The sequence below is a fragment of the Pezoporus flaviventris genome, unplaced genomic scaffold (assembly GCF_033815535.1).
Source record: "Pezoporus flaviventris isolate CSIRO_AGI_PZ_B2104156 unplaced genomic scaffold, CSIRO_AGI_Pfla_v1 ptg000002l, whole genome shotgun sequence".
Taxonomy (NCBI): domain Eukaryota; kingdom Metazoa; phylum Chordata; class Aves; order Psittaciformes; family Psittacidae; genus Pezoporus; species Pezoporus flaviventris.
Genome location: NW_026892550.1, coordinates 1031427 through 1054099, shown reverse-complemented (window position 1 = coordinate 1054099; position 22673 = coordinate 1031427). Strand labels below are relative to the sequence as shown.

The 22673-nt window shown below is 36.4% G+C and overlaps 1 protein-coding gene across 2 annotated transcripts in view; it reads right to left on the bottom strand.

Annotated features, from left to right (window-relative positions):
* The window catches only part of CTNNA2 (catenin alpha 2), a 452176-nt gene that overhangs the window by 77716 nt on the left and 351787 nt on the right, over positions 1–22673 (bottom strand). For both annotated transcript variants that reach the window (XM_061466251.1, XM_061466261.1), the window contains one exon: positions 21365–21517. In XM_061466251.1, coding sequence (XP_061322235.1) covers positions 21365–21517 — 153 coding nt within the window. The remainder of the gene's footprint in view (positions 1–21364; positions 21518–22673) is intronic.

Below are 22673 nucleotides of genomic sequence, written 5' to 3'. Positions count from 1 at the left end.
TGGGCTGAAGGAACACAAATTCAAACAACAGGCACTCAAACTAACATTTATCACTCCAGCTGACATTTGACACTGACATTCAAGCATTCCAGCTAAGAATAAATCTCTTGAAAAACCCAGAATATGAAATAGGGCAGATACTGCATTCATCTATACTGGTATAATTAGACATACTGGACTGAACTCATGTTCTTACTGCGGATATATGCAGTGGAATTGAAGCCTACTCTTCAGTCTTCAGGTAAATGCCAAATATGCTGCTGAGGGTGCTCAAGTGACAGTTCTATCTCTTAAGGAACACCATGCAAACTTGAATTAAGAAAAGATGCCCAAATATGCCAGTGCAAGCTTACAGTATTGTCACAAAAGTTTCCAAAGGATTTTGAAGCATTTTTCAAAATCACTCATTTGCTTTAGTGAGCTGTTCCTTATATTTGAGCTAAACTCCTGTGCTCCCAAATGGCCTACAGGGAAGTATGGCTTTTCCTCTTTGGTCAACTAATGGCTCTATTTTTCAAGGGATGGTAGTCTTTACTTTCCAGTTCTTTCGATATTCATCTTGGTATATGTGAGGTGACCATTATAAAGGCAAAAGGTGGCCTTGGCAGTGCTGGGGAATGGTTGGACTTGATGATCTTTAAGGTCTTTCCCAACCATGTTGATTCTAAGTGGAGAAAAGCAATCTAACAAGCATAAAGAGCTTGCTTTCCATACAAAAGCTAGTATATCAGACTACAGGCTTTCCTAAAGCGCACTCAATATGGGTGAAGACACAACAAATGCTAACTGGAATGAGTTGCCCAGAGAGGTTGTGAATGCTCCATTCCTGGCGGTGTTCAAGACCAGGTTGGACAGAGCCTTGGGTGCCATGGTTTAGTGTGAGGTGTCCCTGCCCATGGCAGGGGGGTTGGAACTGGATGATTTTAAGGTCCTTTCCAACCCTAACTATTCTATGATTCTATGATTCTAATACCACAAGCTTGAAGCAGCTCCCAGAGACGCTACTGTTTATAAGCTGTGTAGCATTCTTTGGCAGAACAGAAACTCTTTATTCCTTAAATAACTGCACAAACTTTTATTTTCCCCACACAAATTCTAAGGGAAACTCATTTATACAGTGAATAAACCAATTTAAAAAGAATTCCTACCCAACTGAAATAATAACTATTCTATCAAACTTGAGAACAATTTGTGAGGATCTGTGGGACTAGAGGTTCTTCTCTGGATTGCTGGCGCACAGGCTACTTTCACATTAACTAGGATAATCATCTTCCTTAAGATTCACTGATAGCACAGCTGCTGCTATCAAGCAGATTTCTTCTCTAACAAGCCAAACCTCCAAGAACATTGTAAAAAGGTAGGTAATGTATAATTAACTGGCCTAAATTTGGAGAGCATTTTAACTTATCAGTGGTGTCTCAACTCTGCTTTACAGGGAATTTATCTTTTCTCTGTAATGAATACCCCCAAGTATTGACAAAGGCAATCCAGAGACAAAAAGTATAATAGCTTTTGGCTGCTATGCTGTTTTTTCCAAGTTAGTTCAACATATCAGGTGGTGGTGAAGGACTATGCAAGTTTGGAAGGGAGGAGCAGGGAGGGCTCAGCTTTTGTCTGTGATATTGCAAATTTGAAGCTCTGCTGCTGTAGCTGATGGGTAACTTGTGAAGCCAAAAGTTATTATTTTTTTTCAATTTATTTAACAAAATCTGGAAAAGCATTCTTACTCGGGCTTTCAGATCTCAGCTAAGCTGTTATTGCTTTCTACAGCAAAAGAAACTGCATTGGAGGTGAAAACTGGGTTCAAGATCTGAGAGCAAGTTTTAAGAAACTACAGATTCTCAGCCAGGTTTTGCTCTCAGAGGACAAGTGAGTGAACCAAGGAAAAAAATCTCTGTACCAAAACGTTGCACCTTATATTTTCCAGGAGGTGAGACTGCATGTCCTTTCCCATTCCACCTTCCCAACAACAGCGGTGTCTCCTTGATTTTGAACCAAGAATTCCCACCTTTCTACAACAACTTTACTTTTAGACATCTCGGACCTGAAGGTGCACAAACCCACAGCTCCAACCTCTGCAGACAATGCCCAACCAACCAGGCTACAAAGTGCTTAGACTTGCTGCCTTTGTACCAAAGTTTTAACACTAACTAACCTTTAAGATTCAGTGATAAAACAAGAGAAGTTTTTGTACTGAACCCAAATACAGACAATTATATATAATCCAGAACCTCCTTCAAACAGAATTTTAAATAAAACACAGTCATTCTTTGGTAAAACTCAGGCTAAATCAGTTAAAATTGCTAATGCAAAGACATTCTAGTTCTGGAAAAGTGAAGCAATCCTACCTGTTCATTTATAATTTTGAATAATTCTTTATGTATATGTTCTTGCATTAAATTGCTACAGACTTAGGAAATGCTAACATTTATACTTTTTCTGATCACTATAATATTAACTTAATTTTTTTAACTAAAGATAACCCATACCTTTATCATAAGTATATTTTTACAGGATTTCCTTTCTATCTTGAATTATAGATCATGAATTTCAGTACTTTGACTTCCAAGTAAAAATAAAAACAATAAATGGCTTCCTTATAATGATTTTTTTTTTTTTTTTTGCTTCTGGCCAACTGTAGCTCACTGAACATCTTAAAAAAATATTTAGATCAAGAAATAACCAAGACATCCTGTTACTTTTTACCCTTCTACTGTATGTATTAAACATAGTGTTTAGATCAATTTTATTTTTGTTAATATCTATATGCTATTTTTCATTAAAATCATAGCTAATAATTTTGTCACCTTTCCAGAACAGTCTGGGGGTTCATATAGTGGAGCTGCTCACAAGAAAGCCTTGGCAATTTCACATTTCAGCTTAAGGATGGAAATGAAGAAATATTAACTAAACAAAAATGAGGGGGATTGAGAAATATAGTTCCAACAATAATTAGTCAGGGCATCATGGTTTATATTACACTACTGCAGGAAACACAACCAAGTTTCTGAAATATGTGAGACTTCCCACACAGTTTCAAAAGATATTATTAATACATTAATTTATCCTTGCATCGTTCATCCAGATAGCTATTGTTAGTTAAGTAGAATATACACCATGGGTGAGGGCCGAGATTTATTATAAACATATATGACAGATTCATAAGAAGAGAATAAAAATACAGCAAGTGTGCCAGACAGACTATCTGTATGCGAAATACATGCCAAAAAATAGAGCTGCCACGAAAAATAATCACAAAAAATTGTCTCAGGTTGACACCAAGTATATTTCTGTTGGCAAATTCAGTAAATGTTCACAAATAGTGTATGTTGACCTAAAACTGAATTTCTCACTGGGAAACCGTTCATATGAGATGCTTCACACAGCTTCTCACTAGTTCCAGGTTTTCTAGGGATAATTAATTATACAGTATGCATTTCTGTATTTAATATCTCTGATATATAGTTGTTGAGAGGGCTGGGAAGAGTGTTCAACTGTATGGATTTGCTGCATCAGCTTCAGAATGACTTAACCTGTTACCATGAAAATAAACCCACTATTTTTACCTGCCACCTACAAGCTTTTCCCTTTATTATCAAGGCTATTCTCTTAGTGTGCAGATGAACATCTGACATCGTCAACTACACGTAATGAGCTGTCTTATTTTTCAATGGAGAGCCCTGTTCATTGAAAATTTCTACTGATTTTTCACAAAACTGTCATTTTGCTGCACCATCCTGCCATTTTTCAGACTTAGTCACACACCGTAGATGCAAGCGTATTTATCAAACAATTATCATCAGTTACCTGAGAGTTATTCTCAGCCATTTTGGGAATTCCTGAGATTTTTCAGCGTACTGACATGACAAAATACGTGTCAGTATGTTGTAAAACAGCTGAAACCACACAACCAAAAAGAGAGGTGGAAAAAAAGCCATTCAGATGAAGTACCACTTGCTGCTACCGTTATCATTCTGCCTGGGCAGACTTCAACAAATAGTATTCTGGGAAGCAGCCTTTCTTTTCAAGTAAGACAGTCTCTCAAGAGTCTCCAGGCACAAAGTGATTTCCACAAATGATTAAACATTGTCTCTCTGTCCCTTTAGATTATACATGTGTTCCCAATAGATCCTTCTTGTCTTTAAAATGTAACTCACTCATGTAACAAGGGATATAAATGGTCGTTTTAAGAAAAAAAAGATGTTAGGTTATGTCTATATTGTTAAATAAGAGAATTCCACTGAATGATCTCAGTTTTTCATCAGCTCTCTGATCCTCTTTTATTCAGAAAAATAGATGTCCCTATGAGGCCAAAAGGCTTGGACTTAGCTCTCCAAGGAACTGCCAAAGGAACATGGATTATCTCAGTGTCCATCAGACCAAGAAACTGCAGAGCACAGAGAAGATTAAGCAGAAATGGAAATTATATTGCCTGATCAATCATAAGGAATTATAACAACTCTGACAGGTTACAAGCACAGATGATAATCTATCACAGGAGTCATACTTGTGTAATCAATTTTAAAAACTAAAAAGACCAGATCAGAGATAAAGCATCCAAGACACAGAAGCATTTAAGGATGTTGAAAAAAAAAAGTATCAATATTCATAATCTAATGAAATACCATAATTTGTTGGTATAAAACATTGCAAAACTTCACTTGGAACAGTCATGTGTAATAAGAGCAACGTGAGCTGCACAAGTACAAAGAGTTTCTGAGAAGGCCGGGACGTTTGAGAATGGTACAATAACATTTTACAGATGAACTTGAGGTTAAGTGCTTGGGAGGATAAAAAGAGCTCCACGTTACAGTCAGATTTTTCAAAATGACTTTTAGGAGATTTGTGATGATTTCGAATGGAATTCTGGAATCACCTTCCAAATAGCTCTTTGATATAGAGTTTGAAATTTTCTGGAGTTTATAGACCAGAAATCAGACTGGAAAGAGAAATTAGATTAAGGAATATTTAGAGAATATGATCTGATGATTTACCATCCTTGATGGTCTTTCTTGCATTTCATTTCAATAATTTTCAGCACATAAGCAAGTTCTTCAACACCACATTTTTTACTTTATAGATACCTGCATCTTCAATAGCAATTATTCTGCTCTCCTAAGTGCAGGATCTCGTACATTCTTAAATAAGAAGAATTTAAGAAAATTCTGCCCTAAATGTCTTCTAACACAAAGAAAGGCTCTCTTAGACATTGAGATGAAAAAGTAGTAATTATAATTATCATGCAAGTATGACAGTGCTGCAGGATGAGACACAAACATGGTATTTAATTTGATTACAAGAACCGGAAGGTGATTATTTATACAATATAAAAATATATTCTTTGTAATAAAGTTTCATACAAAACAGAAGTAGAGTTTCAAATCACAATACTCTTATTTCTCTTGCCTACAAGCCTTCTACAAATTATCTCAATAAGGATTAAATAACTCCCTCTTGTAAGATTCAATTTCCATTTCTTTATCAACAGAAACACAGATGGGCTTTTTTTCCCCCTAAATCAATATTACAACAAAAATACCATAATTACAGTATAGTATATGAAGAAGAATAAACAAGAGCTTTATCTAGAGTTTTTATCTATTATATCTATTATATATATTATCTATCTAATAGATTTTATCTAATATATTACTGAAGGAAAAAGCAAGCAGGAACAATGCAAACAAGTACAAAAGCCTGTGCAGACAAAGCTGCAGAGAACAGTATGAGTAAGTAAAAATATAGATTTCTTCCTCCCTGCTGTAACAACTGCTGTGAAAGACATCTTTGTTATTTAATTGCATACTGCTGTTTTGTCCTTTTTTTGTTAACACTGGAAAAACAAATTAAGCCATCTAGAACCAGACTTAAATGGCGTGCTTACATTTGTAAAGGAAAATCAGTTTTGCCACGTCCACGTTATTAGATCATACCACAGTTACGGTTGTACCTGTAACTATATGTACAACATTTGTAGTTGCATTCCGTAAATATTGCACATTTGTAAAGAATGCATCAAACAGTTTTTAACATACGCCCATGGATTTGATTGTCATTTTTTGGTAATATTTTAAAGCCTGGTCAGTGTTTGCCAAAGTGTGACTTTAATCAAATACATCTACACTTCAGACTGACAAATGGGATAGGAGCTGGAAGGATGGAGCCTAAATCATGTATGAAAAATGAATACCAGGCATGAGAAAGCATACTAATAATCAGCTTTAAAGATGAAAGTGTTGATAAGGGTAGAAATTGCTAATGAGAGCTTTACGCCTCTGTCAGAAACCAAGGTGCATAGGGCAAGTGGCCTTTGTAGCTGCTTCTTAATAACTGCTGCCTGATCTTCACATTGTAATAGATATAAAAACTTGCAGTGTTTATTTTTCTTGAGGGGATGGTATTCTTGAGTTGCCCCAGGGAGTCTCTGGTGGCAAATAAAACCTGCTCTTGTAAAGATTTAGTAGTGGCAGCCAATGGTGTTACAATCCAGCCTAAAAGGAAGGTAAATAAGAGAAAAGGGGGCCCATCTGGAACTGAAAACAATGTTACCAAAAAGAAAACCTTCCCCAAAACCATGACGGTCTTGAGATGAACTGTGTTGATCATTTTTAAGCACAGTTTTTCTGCCCCCAGTGTTGCAAGCCCTGTTTGTGCTCAGTCTCTTTTCAGAAATACTGAAAAATAACAGTATGACTTTGGAAAGATACTGATGAAGCCCTCATGCACTATTATCAATGTTATTTTGGCTTTCTTGTCTTAGAGGAAAACAGAAGTTTTCTAGGAATTTCATCCCTATGGTTCTCATTAAAATCAATGGAAGTATCTTTCAATCCCATGAAACTTATGAAAACTGACCTCTTCAGCTACCGCAATTAAGAGATTGTAACTGGCACTTGTTACCTTGGCCTACACTGTAAGAAGTTCTTGGAAGTTTATTTTATGGTAATAAAATCAGCTTAGCTATTTAAATGCTGAAAGTAGAGGTCATCCAAGTTGCACTGTGTCCCATCTGTTGTGTTAAAGTTACATGCCAAGATAGCTTTCAATGCACATTAAGATGGAAAGAGGAGCAGGTCTCACAGACACTGCAGACTAAAATAAGCACAGAGAGCTCACACAGGTTAAGATTCAACTGGCCACAGGCAGTGGCTGCAGGGTATTATTCTTTTGCTGCAGCTTAAAAGAAAATGTATCTTCAGCATGCACGAGGCGGAAAATGATGATGTTCCCCTCAGACATGTGCCACTGGTTGTCTCACTTTCAGAAAGTCTTGGTATTGCTATTATAGTGTTATTACAAGAGAAGAATTTGATGCAAATTAAGCATTCTGGGCTCTTACAAGAAGGCAATTACAAGAACATAACATCTCACTGCAAGTAACAGAGGACAGAATTAGTGCACCGCAGGCAACAGCAGTGACTTCTGTGGCAAAACATCTTTTACCACAGACATGACACTTGTCATTACAGGTATAGTTTCACTATATGTAACTCAACATTGGCTATCTAAAAGGCATCTACTGCCACCTAATTGTCTAGGATCTCTACAAGAGAGAAGGATATCTTCAGAGTCAATGCATCCCACGCATTTTAACTGATAGCCCTACTTTGTCATGGTAGGAAACACCTTTTAGAAGTACAACTGTCTACAGCAATGACCCAGAGGGTGTAGACAATAGCCATCTAAAAGAATAGAAGATTAGTCTAAGGCAAAAGTTGGACACAATTAATTTTATCTTGTGTTTTAAAAAAGCCCTAGCTATTTGAAATGAATCGTAGAAGTATACTATGTTTACTTTTACTGGCTTATATATAGTAAAGCGTAGGCTGTATCTAATGGCTCCTAAATGCTCGAAGCTTTTTGCTCACTTGTAACTAGTTTACTATTTTAAGTGGTCTGTAAATAGCAAGTCAACCAAAATCCAAAAGATAGTACAGTTAAAATCTAGAAATGGGATAAAGGAGTGTGAAAGCCTCCCTGATAACCCAGTGACAGAAACTGCAGTGATCAGATTCTTTTTCTAGATCTGCCACAGGTCCTCTAATACACTCTGGGCAAATTATTTCATCTTCTAGGATGTCACCTACAAAGCGGAGATGATATTTATGATTATATTTAAAAAGCATTTTGAGTTTAAAAAGGAAATTATCTGAGGTAAGATAAGACTTTTGGTGCTCTTGCGCACTACAAGATGTTTGAGGCAAGAAGCATCACCCAAGTCCTAAGAAAACCTGCGCTGTTCTAAGTTCAGTCAAGTTACATGCCTTGGATTTACACCTGATTGATGAAGACTGACATTGCTCCTATGAAGATGAAGGAAAATGTATCTTTTTACACCAACTGAAAATCTGGTTTTACAGGTTTACTTACAGCTTGCAAAATGCCAAGCAATTTTATTTTTTTAAACATTGCAAAATGAGAAGTAATAAAAGTAGCTATTCTCCTGCTCTGAAGATATGGGAAATAATTCTTGTCTAAAAAAGAAAAGCCTTTCTGAAGGTAAAAATATGGCAGGTAAATACAAGGAATGGGATCATATTCATTAAAAACATTGGGGAAGATGTTTTTGCATTTGTATCTAACACATAAAAAAAAGATGAATCATTCTCATGATTGCTACCAATTCTGTGTATATTGGGATAACACCTCATTCATTTGAAACTCATCAGAAATGAGGAAAAAGATGAAAGGTTCTCATCAGAATTCTGAGTTTTACTAAAAATAAAACTATAGTAAAAGATGATTTTTGTCCATGGATGAGAAAGAAGGTAACTTCTGCAGGAAATGGCAGAGACAGAAAGATGTAGGGTATGGCTTAAGGTAAAACTTGCACATTGCTCTCCAGAGCTCCTACTGCTTCCTGGCTTTTTGCCATCTCATTCTCTGTACATCATTTCAGATGGGAAAACTGCTATCAGCGACTTTCAGAAATGAAAATATATGGTGTGACTCAGAAGCTCCTCACTAATCCAAAAAGGGATGGAGACAAGAAAAAAAAAAAGATACATTTTTACCTAGGGTGAAGGAGGGGAAATAATGAATACTAGAATATTATAGTACATTTGAAAGATTCATTAACCTCAGTTTTTAATTGAGCAGGCAGTAAATAAAAGGCTGACTGAAAATAATCAGATTAAATTAATGATTTATGGTCTTAATGCTTTTCTCTGTTAGGCTTTTGGAAATCATGTGTCACAAATTAGTATAATTAATATTTTGCACTGATATAGAACCTTTTGTATAAGGTTGCCAATAATCTATTTGTCCTATCTATTTACCATTATTCAATGAAATGGGCAAAGATTACAACAATATTTTAGATATTTGTGTGCAAACCAAGGTTTGGAATTTTGTTCCCTCTTGTTTTCTCTTATACAGATTGTGAATGTGAAATGTTACAGCTTCCTACCTGTGTTAGTTGTTTGACTTCCTTTAAACCAGTGGATATCAAGGTAACTCAGTGCATAGTTCCAACACTACATATGATTAGAGGTTTAACATTATAGAATATTGTAAGAGCAGTGGTTAGCAGCAGGTATTCCACCCATTTCTTGTGTACAAGTCAATTTTTATAACTTAAACCAACAAAATTACCAAGCATTCTTGCGTTAAAAGGAATGGCTTTGGATACTGTTATTATCTGTGAGGGCTATCACAAAGCCTCAGCTTTTCTTCTCTCCTACATAAACTCTACTCAGCTCTATTGGCAACCCAACATGAATAATTATCCCACTGAGGAAGTTACATTCTGAGACAAATAAGGTATTATTATTGCTTCTTTCCCATTTTCGCCTCACTTATCTAAAAACTTTATGCTAATTTCCTTGTTCTTTTGTTAATATACATTGGTAAGTAAATTTATTTTCCTTCTGACATTATGGCAATAGCAATTTTTGCAACAAAAAATTATCCATGGGACTTCAGTTATGTCACAAACAGTGGTTTAAGATCTTATGGCTGCTCTTAACTGTTTCCTTGGGCATTGTAAAATTTACAGATCCCTTTAAACCACTGAACAATATGCAAAGTACACTAGAACTGTGCATTGGAAAGGTGACGGCTAATCTGCTACATACTCCCCACATCTCTGCGTAAGAATTGTACTCACTTTTCATTACAAGAAAAAGAAGAAGTGTCATTTAATTTGTGCTTCAAAGGACAGACTATGGAATTATGCACTACACAGAGACACATAACAACACCGTTTTGGGCTCTACGATGAAAGGTTCATATTATAAATCAAGGACTTTCCCACCCAGTTATAACAACCCAGACATGAGGGTGATATCACTAGCCTGTAAGTTACTCATCTTCTAGAATCAGGACCTCTATCCTACAATCCTTTTGATGGTAAGAAGTATGGGCAGTGATAAAATCTTGACTTTTCCTCCCTCCTCTATCCTGTGCTTTTGAAGCATAACATATTGTAAAGAGATTATTTCTTACAGAACTTCTATACACGGGCTTTTGAAGTTTTGGAAGCACTTTGGGATCATCAAAACACAAATTTTATAACCTGTGTACTGTGAAACTAAACTTGCTGTTGAGATTATGCTTTCATGCTAAAATCCTTTTCTGAGCTACTTAAAAGTTTCTTAAGAAGTTGTCCTCAGGCTGAAGTTCCTCATGCTTGCTCTGAGGCCACAGGGAAAACTTTCGGGAACTTTGAAGAAAATCCACTTATTTGATCAGATTTTCAGAAATCCAAGCTTAGAAATAAAGCAATAAATCCAATGATTTTCATGCTAAGCCATGAAGTCAGCTTTCCTTTATTATCATCAATATCTCATAAAGGATTTTCTACTGAAATGTGATTCACCCATTTGTTATAATTCTTTCCTAACAGAGTAGTGAGGTGGTTGGTTTTGATTTGGAAATTTATCTCCAAGTTAAGGTATAAAATATATTTTCAAACACTGGGGAAACTTGTTATTAGGGTTTTAGTATTTTACTTAGTAATTTCTGGATGGTTTTTGAATTAGCTTACTACTCTATTCATCTAATGAGGTATACAAGGTTTTGCAGCACAATAGATTTTTCAACATCTCCTACATAACTGAGCACAGGTTTTCACCTAGGAAATTTATGGCTCAGAATATTTACTTTCTGGATCCATATCTACCTGAAACGTTGAATTTTCTTGTTGAATCCATGGGCTGTCAGTAAGTAAAAAATATCTAGTCCCATAAGTACTTGACATTCAGCAGCAGTACTACAGGCACATATAAATAAAATGTGAAAATTCACCCTAAAACCTTCTCTTCCCCAAACAGCCCTCCCTGACTCTTATTCCTTTCAACCTGCTCTAAGTCCATTCACAACATCACCCTGCTTTCTGCTACCATTTCCCTTGTGCAATTCTGTAGCAAAAGCTTCCAGCAAGAGATGTAGATATTGTTGAAATAGCAAGTATCCTGGGGGAAACGAAGACATTTTTTGTCTGACTCTGCTGGTTTTCTTGACAATTTATTTTGACAGAAAAATATTTTAAAGGGGCACAAGCCATCCAAGGCTTAGACTATAGGTGTGAAAATGCAATAACAATGGTTACTGAACTTATCCAAAATGGCAAAAGGTGCATTTCAGTACTGAAAACACCTAGAATTCCAGGACGACACACAATACATATTGATGTGTTTTTTCTTTCCAGTAAAGCCACAAAACACTCTGCCTACAGGTATTACTTTCATCTAGGAAATTCTAAGTAAAAACAGGACATTTTATGTTTGTACATAGACATACTAGTGAAACTGGTAGAAAAATAGGTGGATATGAGTCACACAGGTAATTAATCTTTTGGAAAAAAATTACTTATAATAAGTGATACTAGTATTTGGAGATGATGCTTTTTGCAGCTGCATATTTTGTTCTGGATTAACTAACTTCATTACTCCATTTATTTATTCCATTTATTCCTACATTTGAAATTTTGCTACATATATCTCCATTGCAATCTTTTTTAAAATCAAAGCTGCTAAGACTTTTGTTCAAAATCATGAGATTTCTTGATTGCAATTTCTTCTTTTACATCAGTTTAAAACTCTATCGTTAAAGATGCCATTTTCTCCTCAGGTCTTTGACCTGGCTTCTTCTTGGACATCTGCTGATTTTTTGACCATGACTGAATGCTCTCCTTTATTTCTGACTCACTACTTTGAAGTAAATGCTCCTTTCAATTCCCTTGGAAGTACCTTACTGCTTGAACTGAACTTTCTTTGCTTCTAAAATAGTTCTAGTTCCTCTGTCTCTGTCCTTCATGTTGGAAATGGCTCAATTGTGGATGACAGATTACCTGTCTCTATAGTAATATAAGCTGTTTGTTTAATTTCCTCCTTTGCTATGAGCTTGGAGTAGCAGCAAAGCTTCTTGTATTTTACCCTTTCTGTTATTCCCTACCACTCCCCTTATTTCTCTTAAATTTCATGCTCTAAGACAGGTTATCTGATTAAACTTTTTTCTAACAGTGAAACTATAGATGCACCTGTAAAAGCACAGTTCCACTGCTGAAATCTAACCATACCTAATACATTACAGACCAAAGGCTAAGATGCCAAACATTTTACATAGTCATATAATATTAACCTGTCTTGAGTGGCAAAAAATAATCCAAGCATACAGTATAAGTTGAAGCACACTTTTTAAAGAAACACTGGGCAGAGAATCAGTTATGGTTAGGGTATATTACCAGCGACGTAAATAAAACACTTTATTTTTACTCTTATATCCTATTTTATATTGGGGGCATCAAGGTGGGGCTGTCCAGAAAATATAATCTTTGAACAGCTAACATGCCTCCCTGTCTTGAAAAGCACATATTCCCTTCAGATCCCCACAGCTGGCAAAAATGCACTACACAACAGACTGAAGATAGTCAAATGAAACGAAGAGATTAGGGAGTTGATGGACAAAAGCCATTTTAAATATTAAAAACACAAGTCTTGAAGTCAACAATAATAAAAGGGTCTTGTTCTGAGTTCATCTTAAAAACTTATCCAATAGCCTTACTACATCTGAAACAGGTTGAAAGACAAGGAAGATAGTGGAGGTCAGCTGTGGCACTAGCAGTATTTCTACCTGATATGTCCTATCCGTGTTATTCCACAGACATAGGTTTCCTCAAAATAATCTTTGGCCTTTTTAGCTCCAACTATGTATCTTATTATAGGCTGACCCTCCTTCTCAAAAGTGTACATCTTTCAGTTGCTAGAAAGAACAGTCAATGAGAGAGGAAAAGGTAATCTTAGAAGTGATGCCCTGTTGACACATGAATAAAGCAAGGCATGTCATATGATTGTTAGAAGGACAGGCAGTTACCATCTCATTTTGTTAACCTCCCTCAAAGGTTAGTACCACTTGATGAACTTCCCACTTCGAGCTGCAATCCATATTTGGGGGCAAGAGACTGCTTTCTTCTGTGTTGCCAAAAAAATAATAGGTTGGTCAATGCAAAATGTTGGTAAAAAATTTCATCTAAGTGAAGAGACTTTCATAATTGCTGCCTAGTGAAAAGAAATATGACAGACAGACACACACACATACACACACCCCCCTTATATGTAAAAGAAACTGAATGTAGGCAAACTACACACCTGCCAGTACTGATTTCTAGTTACTAAAGAGTGGGCTGAGCAGTCATACAGCTGGGAATTTTATTCCATGTTATCACACAGATGTCATGGATTCATCCTGACAATTTGAGAGCAATGCCTCTGATAACTAGTTTTACTTCTCTCATTGATGAGAGAGTAATTAAGGAGCTGTCTCAGGAGCTTCCACTTACTTTAACCTCTTCCCTGCTGGAAGAAATTATATGTCTGTAAATAAAAAACATGTCTATGGGTGTTTAAGTTCAAGGTAAAAGGACTTCTGGGTTCCAAAGGGCCCCTTCTGCTAACAGGTTTATATATTCACTCTCTTCAGAACAGTTCTTCCTTTGGAAGTGGTAAGGGATGATTTTCAGCCCAGATGCTCTATGCCATCTTAGTGTACTAAGGCTACAAATTCAAACAAGTGGTTAGGAGGAGCTAAATCCATAATTTATGTAATCAGTTAATTAAAATGACACCATGAGCCACTGATTGTATTATTAACTAGTTTTAAGTCACATAGATTGCTGTGTGATTGGATTTTATGTGATAGCAGACATAAAAGGATACTAAAGTTTGTAGGAGTCATTATATTTTGGATGATGTGCCATATGAATCACACAATACAGTAGCATGATCAGACAGTGGAAGTGAGTCCCTACTTAAGCAGGTGTTAGTCACCAGAAAATATCTCTTAAAAATTACTCAGTGATTAAAAAATGAGTAACTGAATTTCATCTTTTACAGAGACCATAAATAAGCAGGTTAAAAATTAATTCTCTTAAAAAAACCAAAACATTCAGCTTACTGGGAAATACTGTGAAATCACCAGGAATAGATTTTATACAAGAGCACCAGCTTTTTCTCAATAAAGTACACAAAGAAAAGATATGCTAAAGAATTACAGCAAGAAATGTGAAGAAGTATTTTCATTGATAGAAAATCCTCCAGCATTTCTTTTTTCAGTGTGTAAAAATATGTAGTAATACAGTCGTTTGCTAACGAATGATGACCTGTAGGAACTCAAATAACAAAAGCAGCACAGCACTGTCTTTATGTCTGCCGTCCCAAAGCTAGAGATTCATTGAAGTCAACATGAAGATTCCTTGCCTATGGCAAGGGGGTTGGGACTGGATGATGTTAAGGTCCTTTCCAACCCTAACTATTTTGTGATTCTATGATTCTGTAGTAATTTACTACTCGTATTTTTTAGTTTTCATTTTTAATATGGTACTTTTCTCTTAGAAAGGAAAAAAGAAACATCATTACCCATTAATGCTAGGTTGCTAACTTTATGTAGCATTAGCTTATTACATATGTTACAGAAATCTGTGTGAACAAATAAAAGATGCTACAAGACACAGAAGCTCAGCAGTCTAAGGGAAGGAAAAGGATAAATGCATAGAAAGAGATTACTCAAGATAATGCTAACAGTGTCACAGATTCTGCTGTGCTTGGTTATCTGGGTGTTTATTAAAGGAAGGAAAGTTTGGAAACAGAACTACATTGCCAAAGTAGCCGTGAGATAAGGAAGCTCCTTCCCTTTCAGCCATCCTGGATTCCGCAGAAACCTGCAGATGTTGGAAGGATCAGCATCCAGGGCCTTCAGCCTCTGCTGTATCTAAGTTCTTCATTGCCAAATTGTTTCATTTCAACCATGCTTTTGTGCCAATGACGCAGCCTGTAAATCACAGGCATGTTCTTCAACTGCTTCCTGCTACAGCAGGCTTCGTAAGCAGTCTTTGTAAGCCTCAGAGGTGGATCCACATTGCCTGAAGGCAGAAATGGATGAATTTCATCCACTGCTTAGACAAAAGCAACACTGAAAACGTAGATACTGGTTATTTAACTCCTTTAAGAACCTATCTACTCAAGGGACAGCTGCACAAGAGACTCAAAAAGTCACAAAGCAGCAGTCATTTCTGTGACGCACCTTTTCTATAAGGCAATTTGATTTCATTTCAGTGCTAATCTAAGAAAACAGAAGAGTTCACTTTGCCTCAAAGACATATAGACCTCCAGGGTGAAGAGATGGACTAACGAGTTTTGGCTGCAGTAGGGACTTGGAAGAAATAAATGCAGAGTTCAAGCTTTCCATGCTCTCATTGCAGATAATTGGACTTGTGGTTTTAGCTATCTTTAATATACTCATGATGTTTACTAGGAATTAAGAACATCTGTTGCCCACATAGGGAAGAAAGGCCTGGGATGGAAACTGAAACTAAAATGAGCAGATGAAACACTAGGACACAGAGGTAGCCCACAGCTTTAATTTCACATAAAATCTCTCAACTTGAAGGGCTTGAATTTAACTAATCTATGACCTCCTTAACACTCCCTGATTACAACCAAGGATTATTATCTTCTGGATATTATTTCTTATCAAGCTTAATGTCAACTAAAAGAAAAATACAAGAATAAAAGCTGATTAATCTGTAAGAGGAAACCCAGGGATACATACATTTTTCATGGTGGAAGTTGAATTACAGAACCCATGAAAGAATATTAGCACTTTTTCTCCATAACCAGAAGCAAACAGCTAGTTGTATATTCTGATAATGCAGAGATGTGCACTTCAATAAAAAGAGACAGAGCATTTCAAGTATGGACAGTATTTGTGAATTATATCAATAAGAACATTCCTTGATCCTTGAACTAAAGTTGAAGAAATAAACAAGCCAATATTTTTCATCTTAGGCTTGTTACTCTGGGCTTTGTCTTTCTTAGATGAAAATCCGACTCAGTTCATGAACTTATACAATATTTACAAAAGCACAAACAAAACATGTTTACATATTCCCTATAAAGATCACTAGTACATCCCGAAAGTGAGCTCGAGTGCCACACTAAACTGTCAGAATTCCATTGATCTCAAGTGCATGCCAGATTTACACAGATGATCATCATTCCCTGAGAGGAAGTCTAGCATTGTGTACCTTATGAATCAAATACTCTGTGTGCTTTTCATAGAATCATAGAGTCAAATAGGTTGAAAAAGACCTTTAAGATCAAGTTGAACCGTTACCCCAGGACTGCCAGCCCACCACTACACCATGTCACTAAGGGCAAGCTGATCTCCCCTCAAGATGTACCCATATGGTCGTCTCATGATCCCCACTTGCAGCCACCCGCTATCTGCCCCCTATTGTGGCCCACACTGTATAGCTGTCACCCGTACCCCCCATGGCTGCCCCTCACACCCCATGGCTGCTCCTGCTCTCCCCTCATGAGCTCCCCTCATGACTGCTCCTCACATCTCATGGCCACCCCTCACATCCCATGGCTGCCGTTGCTCTCCACTCATGATCTCTCCTCCAATAAATATCCGACAGATATTTCTGGCATGAAAAAATACTGGGTTGGATATGAGTTCTGTTACTGCTGATGTAAATGTAGATGAATTCACTGATGACCACCATATTAAAATTTTCCTTCACACTTTTTCCTCTTTCCTCTCACTACCAAATCAAGTAAACAGAGGTCACTGAGCAGGTCCAACTGCTTGTTGGGCATGCTGTGCATGCTAGCAGTACTTATTTCCTTCTTATCTTCAGTGTGTAAGCCTGTTTCACATTTATGATGGGAAAACACACTATCAGTCTGAATTAGGAAGCTACAAACAATAGTTTTTGGAAAATGAAAGGTAGCTTGAATTGTATCTTATAAAGAAGTTCAAACACTCAGGTTCCCCCTTACCTTGGAACTGTAAAAGAAAACGCCAAACCCCTAAACTCCCTAAATTAAGCCCAGTATCCTCTTCAAAATGGCAATTACATGGTCATGAGAAAGTTAATAAAGACTCCAGCAAGCCTAATGGACAAAAGGACTATAAAACAGAAACAGAAATGCTGCAGTTAGTTTTCATCTGCTACAAATTACTATCCGGCCTCGGGGTACTATTGATTTGCTTGCACTGTATCAAATTTTAATCACCATAAAACATTGCCTAACACAGCTCTTCCACCAGCCAAGTGTTCTTAGAAGATAACTTTGATTATTTTGGGTGTCTTCAGAAACCTTCAAGTTTGTATGAGATGAAACTCAGATACATGCAGGCTTAACAAAATTCTTCATGAAAATTAATGCAAAATTGGTAAGGCACTCACTTTTCAAAAGACGATTTTCAGCTGCTTCAAATATGGTGCTGCATGAGTTCATGCTAAAGAACAAAAATCCCCTTCATCCCAATTTTGCTGGAAATAAGTTTCAAGGAAGAATAACGCAACTGGATTTAACTCTTGTAAAAGTTCACTGATCACCATATAATGGAAGTTCTTCGATAAAAATATGACACACACACCCCCCCCCCCCCCAATTTGGACTATAATTCTCTTAGACTTTTCTCCATCCTTGTGAGGATGAATGGAAAACGTGATCCAACCCACTAATTTAACTAGAAGGCTCTAACATCCGAATTTTCATGGTACTTACTTAAACCATGAACACTATGATTCCTATTGAAAGCAACTAAACAGCTAACTATCACAGTTCTTCAGTTTGCTGGATGCTGAATTTCATCTCCCAGGAAAACTGGTTTTACTTGATAATTTAATTTTGCAAGAAAAGGTCCAGAGGAGTAAACGGTTAAACCAAGGGAGCTTTAGTAAACAGAATAATAAAAATTAATTAATTAGCCTCCATATAGAGCTTTGATGCATGCACTGAATAAATCTGAGCTGATTTATCAATCATGTGCCTTTGCATGGTAGGTTTAGAATTATATGTCATTAACCTTATGCTAAAAATGTAGGTGCCTGGATGCAGAAGTTAAATGACTTCCCAAGGTCACATTTGAAGCTGGCAATACAACTCAGGCATTTACTGACTTTCAACCACTAGAGATAAATCTTTTAGAAACATTACAGGGATTCATGAGGTAAAGATCATGACCTGGAAAGGACCCATTACTTCTCTGACTTCAGTTTCAGAAGGTAGAACAGTTGAGAGCTGACTGCTGAAATATGGTTTGAAGAGAAGTTAGCCATCCAAGCCTGGAATGGTACCATCTAAATTCTGTTTTATTATCATTTTTTACCTCATCTATCTGTATGACAATGTGAGTCATTTGGACGATTTACATTATAGTTAAGCTGGGTCTCATTCTTGAGCTGCTTTGCCTTCTTGGGCTGCTGGAGGGAGCCTGAGACAAGAAGGCTTCTAAATGTACGTATCACACATGAAGGGCCTCAAGATTCATGGGATGACACCTTACTCTGGGTTTCCAGCATAACCCACAGACAAACCTGGGTTTCAGTGTATGTCTAGAAAAATGAGAATTCATCTCATTATTATTGAATAATAATAATATATCTTATAATAATAGATCTTATTATTGAGTTGTTATTCTCACATGTAGCAAGTCGAAAGGCAAAAGAGAAAACGTTATGATAAGAACTCAGAGCGGAAAACATATGAATAGTGAAAATAGCTCTTAAGAGAAGATTTAAGTATTCCATAAGTTTCATTCTTACAGCATGTGTTTTTGAAAATATTGCCTATGCAAAGAAAATGTTGCCATTTGTATTCATCAAATATCAAGAAATGCATTCTTTTTTTTTCTCAGAATGGTAAAATGTAGCTTTTATATATATTAAAAAAAAAAGGATTATTTTTCCTGACCTTTTGATAGATGTTCTATTGAGCTCAGTAGAGTATCCAAGAAATTCAGATCCTGATTTTAAAATTAATGATTAATAGTATGGATTTTTCACAGTATTGAATTTGCGGTGCCAAATTCCTCTAACATAAGCAAGTGCAACTCCACGTAACTTCAGTGGAGCTGTGTTTGCATATATTAGCAAGGAATTCTGGCCCTGTGCCTGGGAAAGAATCTTACATTTCATAGTCACTTGATTATGTCTCATCTTTAAACCGCATTTTACTATTTGCAAAATACTTGACCCACAAAACCATAGAAGCCCATCTGCTAAGACATCGATGCGCATCATTAAGTAAAAAAGATGAAACTACTTTAACTGCAAAATTTAGTGCACAAGGGACATAAATCTATTCCAAATATTTATTTTCTTATGCAGTCTGCTGAACCTGAAACTTGGGTTTCAAAATTCCACTTGCACTAGAAATCAACTTCTTCAAGATATTTCATTACCCCAAACAGGATTAATCCGTAGAAATATAAGGCTAAGATCCATGCCATCCTTGGAAAACAGCAAGGATAGACCAACAAGCTAGTACCAGTTGTCAGAGACATACAAGAATCAATTAAGGATCTGCTTCTAATAGTCTGGAACAACCAAAATGGAATAAAAATACTAGGTATTATAGCCAAGATATCTATTGTTACTATCTATCATCATTGTTTTACTGGTGGGGTACCTAAAGATGACCACATAATGTTCAAAATCAGTAACAAAGCTCTAGTTTGGACTAAAGTCTAATGTACTTTTAGGCTTGTAAAACCCTAGGACAGATAACTATAACCACTTTCTTGTTGAATTTAGAATCATAGAATTGTTTGGGTGGGAGCTCCAGTCACCAGGTGGCCATAACAACTCTTTGCATAATGCAGAGGGGTCAGGACTCAAAGCTGATGATAGTCCTGTGCTCCTCTTGCAGATTAAAGTATTAAATCTTATGGCATTCAGTACAGAATACATCCAGAGCTTCTAAACCCTGGGTGCCTACAAATCAAGTATAGCAAATACCCGACTCTCAGACCCTGAATGAGGTATCTTGACTCTGTTTTACACATAGGAAGAGCAAGACGATACAGAACAGCACCTTATTCCCACTGAAAATACCCCCTCACACATATTTTGTCAGGGATCTGTCTAGCTTTTGTCAATAGTAACCAAGAAACCTTTACTTGTTGCTTCAGCTCAGGTACCAGAGAATTAGGATGATGTACATTTTAACAACAGAAGCCATTCAAAGTTATCATTCAATATTTGTCCAACCAGTAGTTCCCCAATAGCATTTTCCTCTGATAAAAAACACATGGCATGGCCAAAAAGAAAGGATGCTGCAAAGGGGCTACATATTCTTCAAAATAATGCTAGTACAGATAAATCAATAATGCCACGTAATGATATCAAGCATATCACCAAGTTATATTTGTCCTCAAGAAAGACAAGCATTTTTCATCGTTTCTGACCTGTAAAAGGGCAAATTAAGATGAATATTATCATTATTTTGTTACAAATCCATTCTATGAGCATCCAGGTTTCAATCATCATGTTCTGTACTCCTCATGGTAGAATAGAGCTATTGTAGTATCACCCCTGAAGACCTAAAATTATGACCTGTTGCCTTTACGCAGCATATTTTTTCAGAAAGAGAATGTAAATATATATATATATATACATAACACAGACCTTTCAAGAGTAAAACAGTCTTAAGACTGTGCTTTCGCTCTATTTTAGTTCAGATAAGCTAAGTCTAGAGCAGCCTTTGGCCAGTACTAGATATAGTACTGTGAAGCAGCTATTTGTCTTTTTACTTAATAGTGATTGTGATTTATCATACTGTTAGTAAATCTGAACAGAAATTTACTGTTTGTTGCTTTTGACTTTTGACAACAGGAAACAGCAATTTTAACATGCTCAATTGCTTTAATGAATTACTAAAATTAAGCACGTGCTTCCCTCTGCCAGTCATCCAGACATTTGTTGTGCAATCACTGGGATACAAGCTGACAGAAACTCCTGAAACCTGTGTTCCAGAAATGCTACCTCTTACATTTCAGCCAGTATATGATTTTTTCTGCCTCTCCTAGATAGGCAAGATGGAAATCTAGATGTATCAATAAGGTCACTTACCTCAACTAACTTGTTGGCGTGTTCACGGAAGACCTGAGCATACTCCTTCACTTCTTTCTCATTACCGCTTTTTGCAGCCTCAATGAGAACCAGTAATGGGACATTGGTCTCCAGGAATGAATCTGATATATGATCCATTACTGCCTTCCGTAGCTGTGACAAAATAAAGCAGACCAGTAAATGAAAGGAGAATTATCAATACATATTCTTACTGTGTTCATTTGCTACTTATATTTAAGAATTGATGGGTTACATCTCACAGCACTGTATAGGAGCTTGGCTTTTTCTTACTTTCTTTCTTTCAAGTCATACATATGCAGCAAGCATACAAATATCAAACACTTCAGGGCCTAGACTCTACAAAACCCTCCTGAGACTTGTGCTGACATACATCTAATCCTCCTGGACTGAGGGGATCTATATAAGATGACAGTGATTACCACATAATACATTGCAAATTGATGAGAATTGAAAGCTGCACACTACTTTAAAAAAAACAGTTCAGCCCACTTAAAAGCCAAGTACGGATTAGGGGGCTTAACTTCAAGCAACCATTAAAAATATTAGCCTGAATATTTCCAAGCCTTCTCTAATTCCTGCACTGAACAGTATTCTATGCAATAATAAGTATTTTGTTTAGCACATGCCTTGAGGTTCATATTTGCTTTCAAGCACCTCCAACAGGTATAATCAGAAAACCTTTCTAAGCCATTTTTCATGCAGATTAGAAAACATTCTACAATTTATTCCAAAGGAAAAAAACACAACAACCATACAAGTTACTGAAGATTAAACACCTGTTATTTCATAAAAACATCTGTTTGAGACAGTATTAATGTTAGAAGGATGTCGCTAACTTCTTCTCTACCTTGTTAATACTAACTAATTAATGTCAAACTTCACTAAAATTCAAAAGACAGCCAGAAAGATGACTGAAATTCTAAGTAATTTTTCCTGGAAGCTTAATTGCTCTGTAGGATTATGGACCAGAAACATTTTTAGCGTATTTTCTCCAATTTTTTTTGGTTAAAAAAGAAAAACTGCAGACTGAAACACAAGCTGTGAGCTATTCAGCCTGGAAGTCAGGCTAGCCATTAGTCTCCTGAAATCATGCATTTTTAGTTAGATGAAACATCAAGAAAGGCAATTTCCTCTATTTTGCAGTCCAGACAAGAAAGCTCTATCTAGACAAGGTGTCATCATAACACGCAATCATACTGAAAAACAGTATATTGCTAGGCACTGTAAATACATGATCCAAGATGCATTTGCTGTTCGACAGCAGCAATTGTCAGCTCTGTTTGAATAA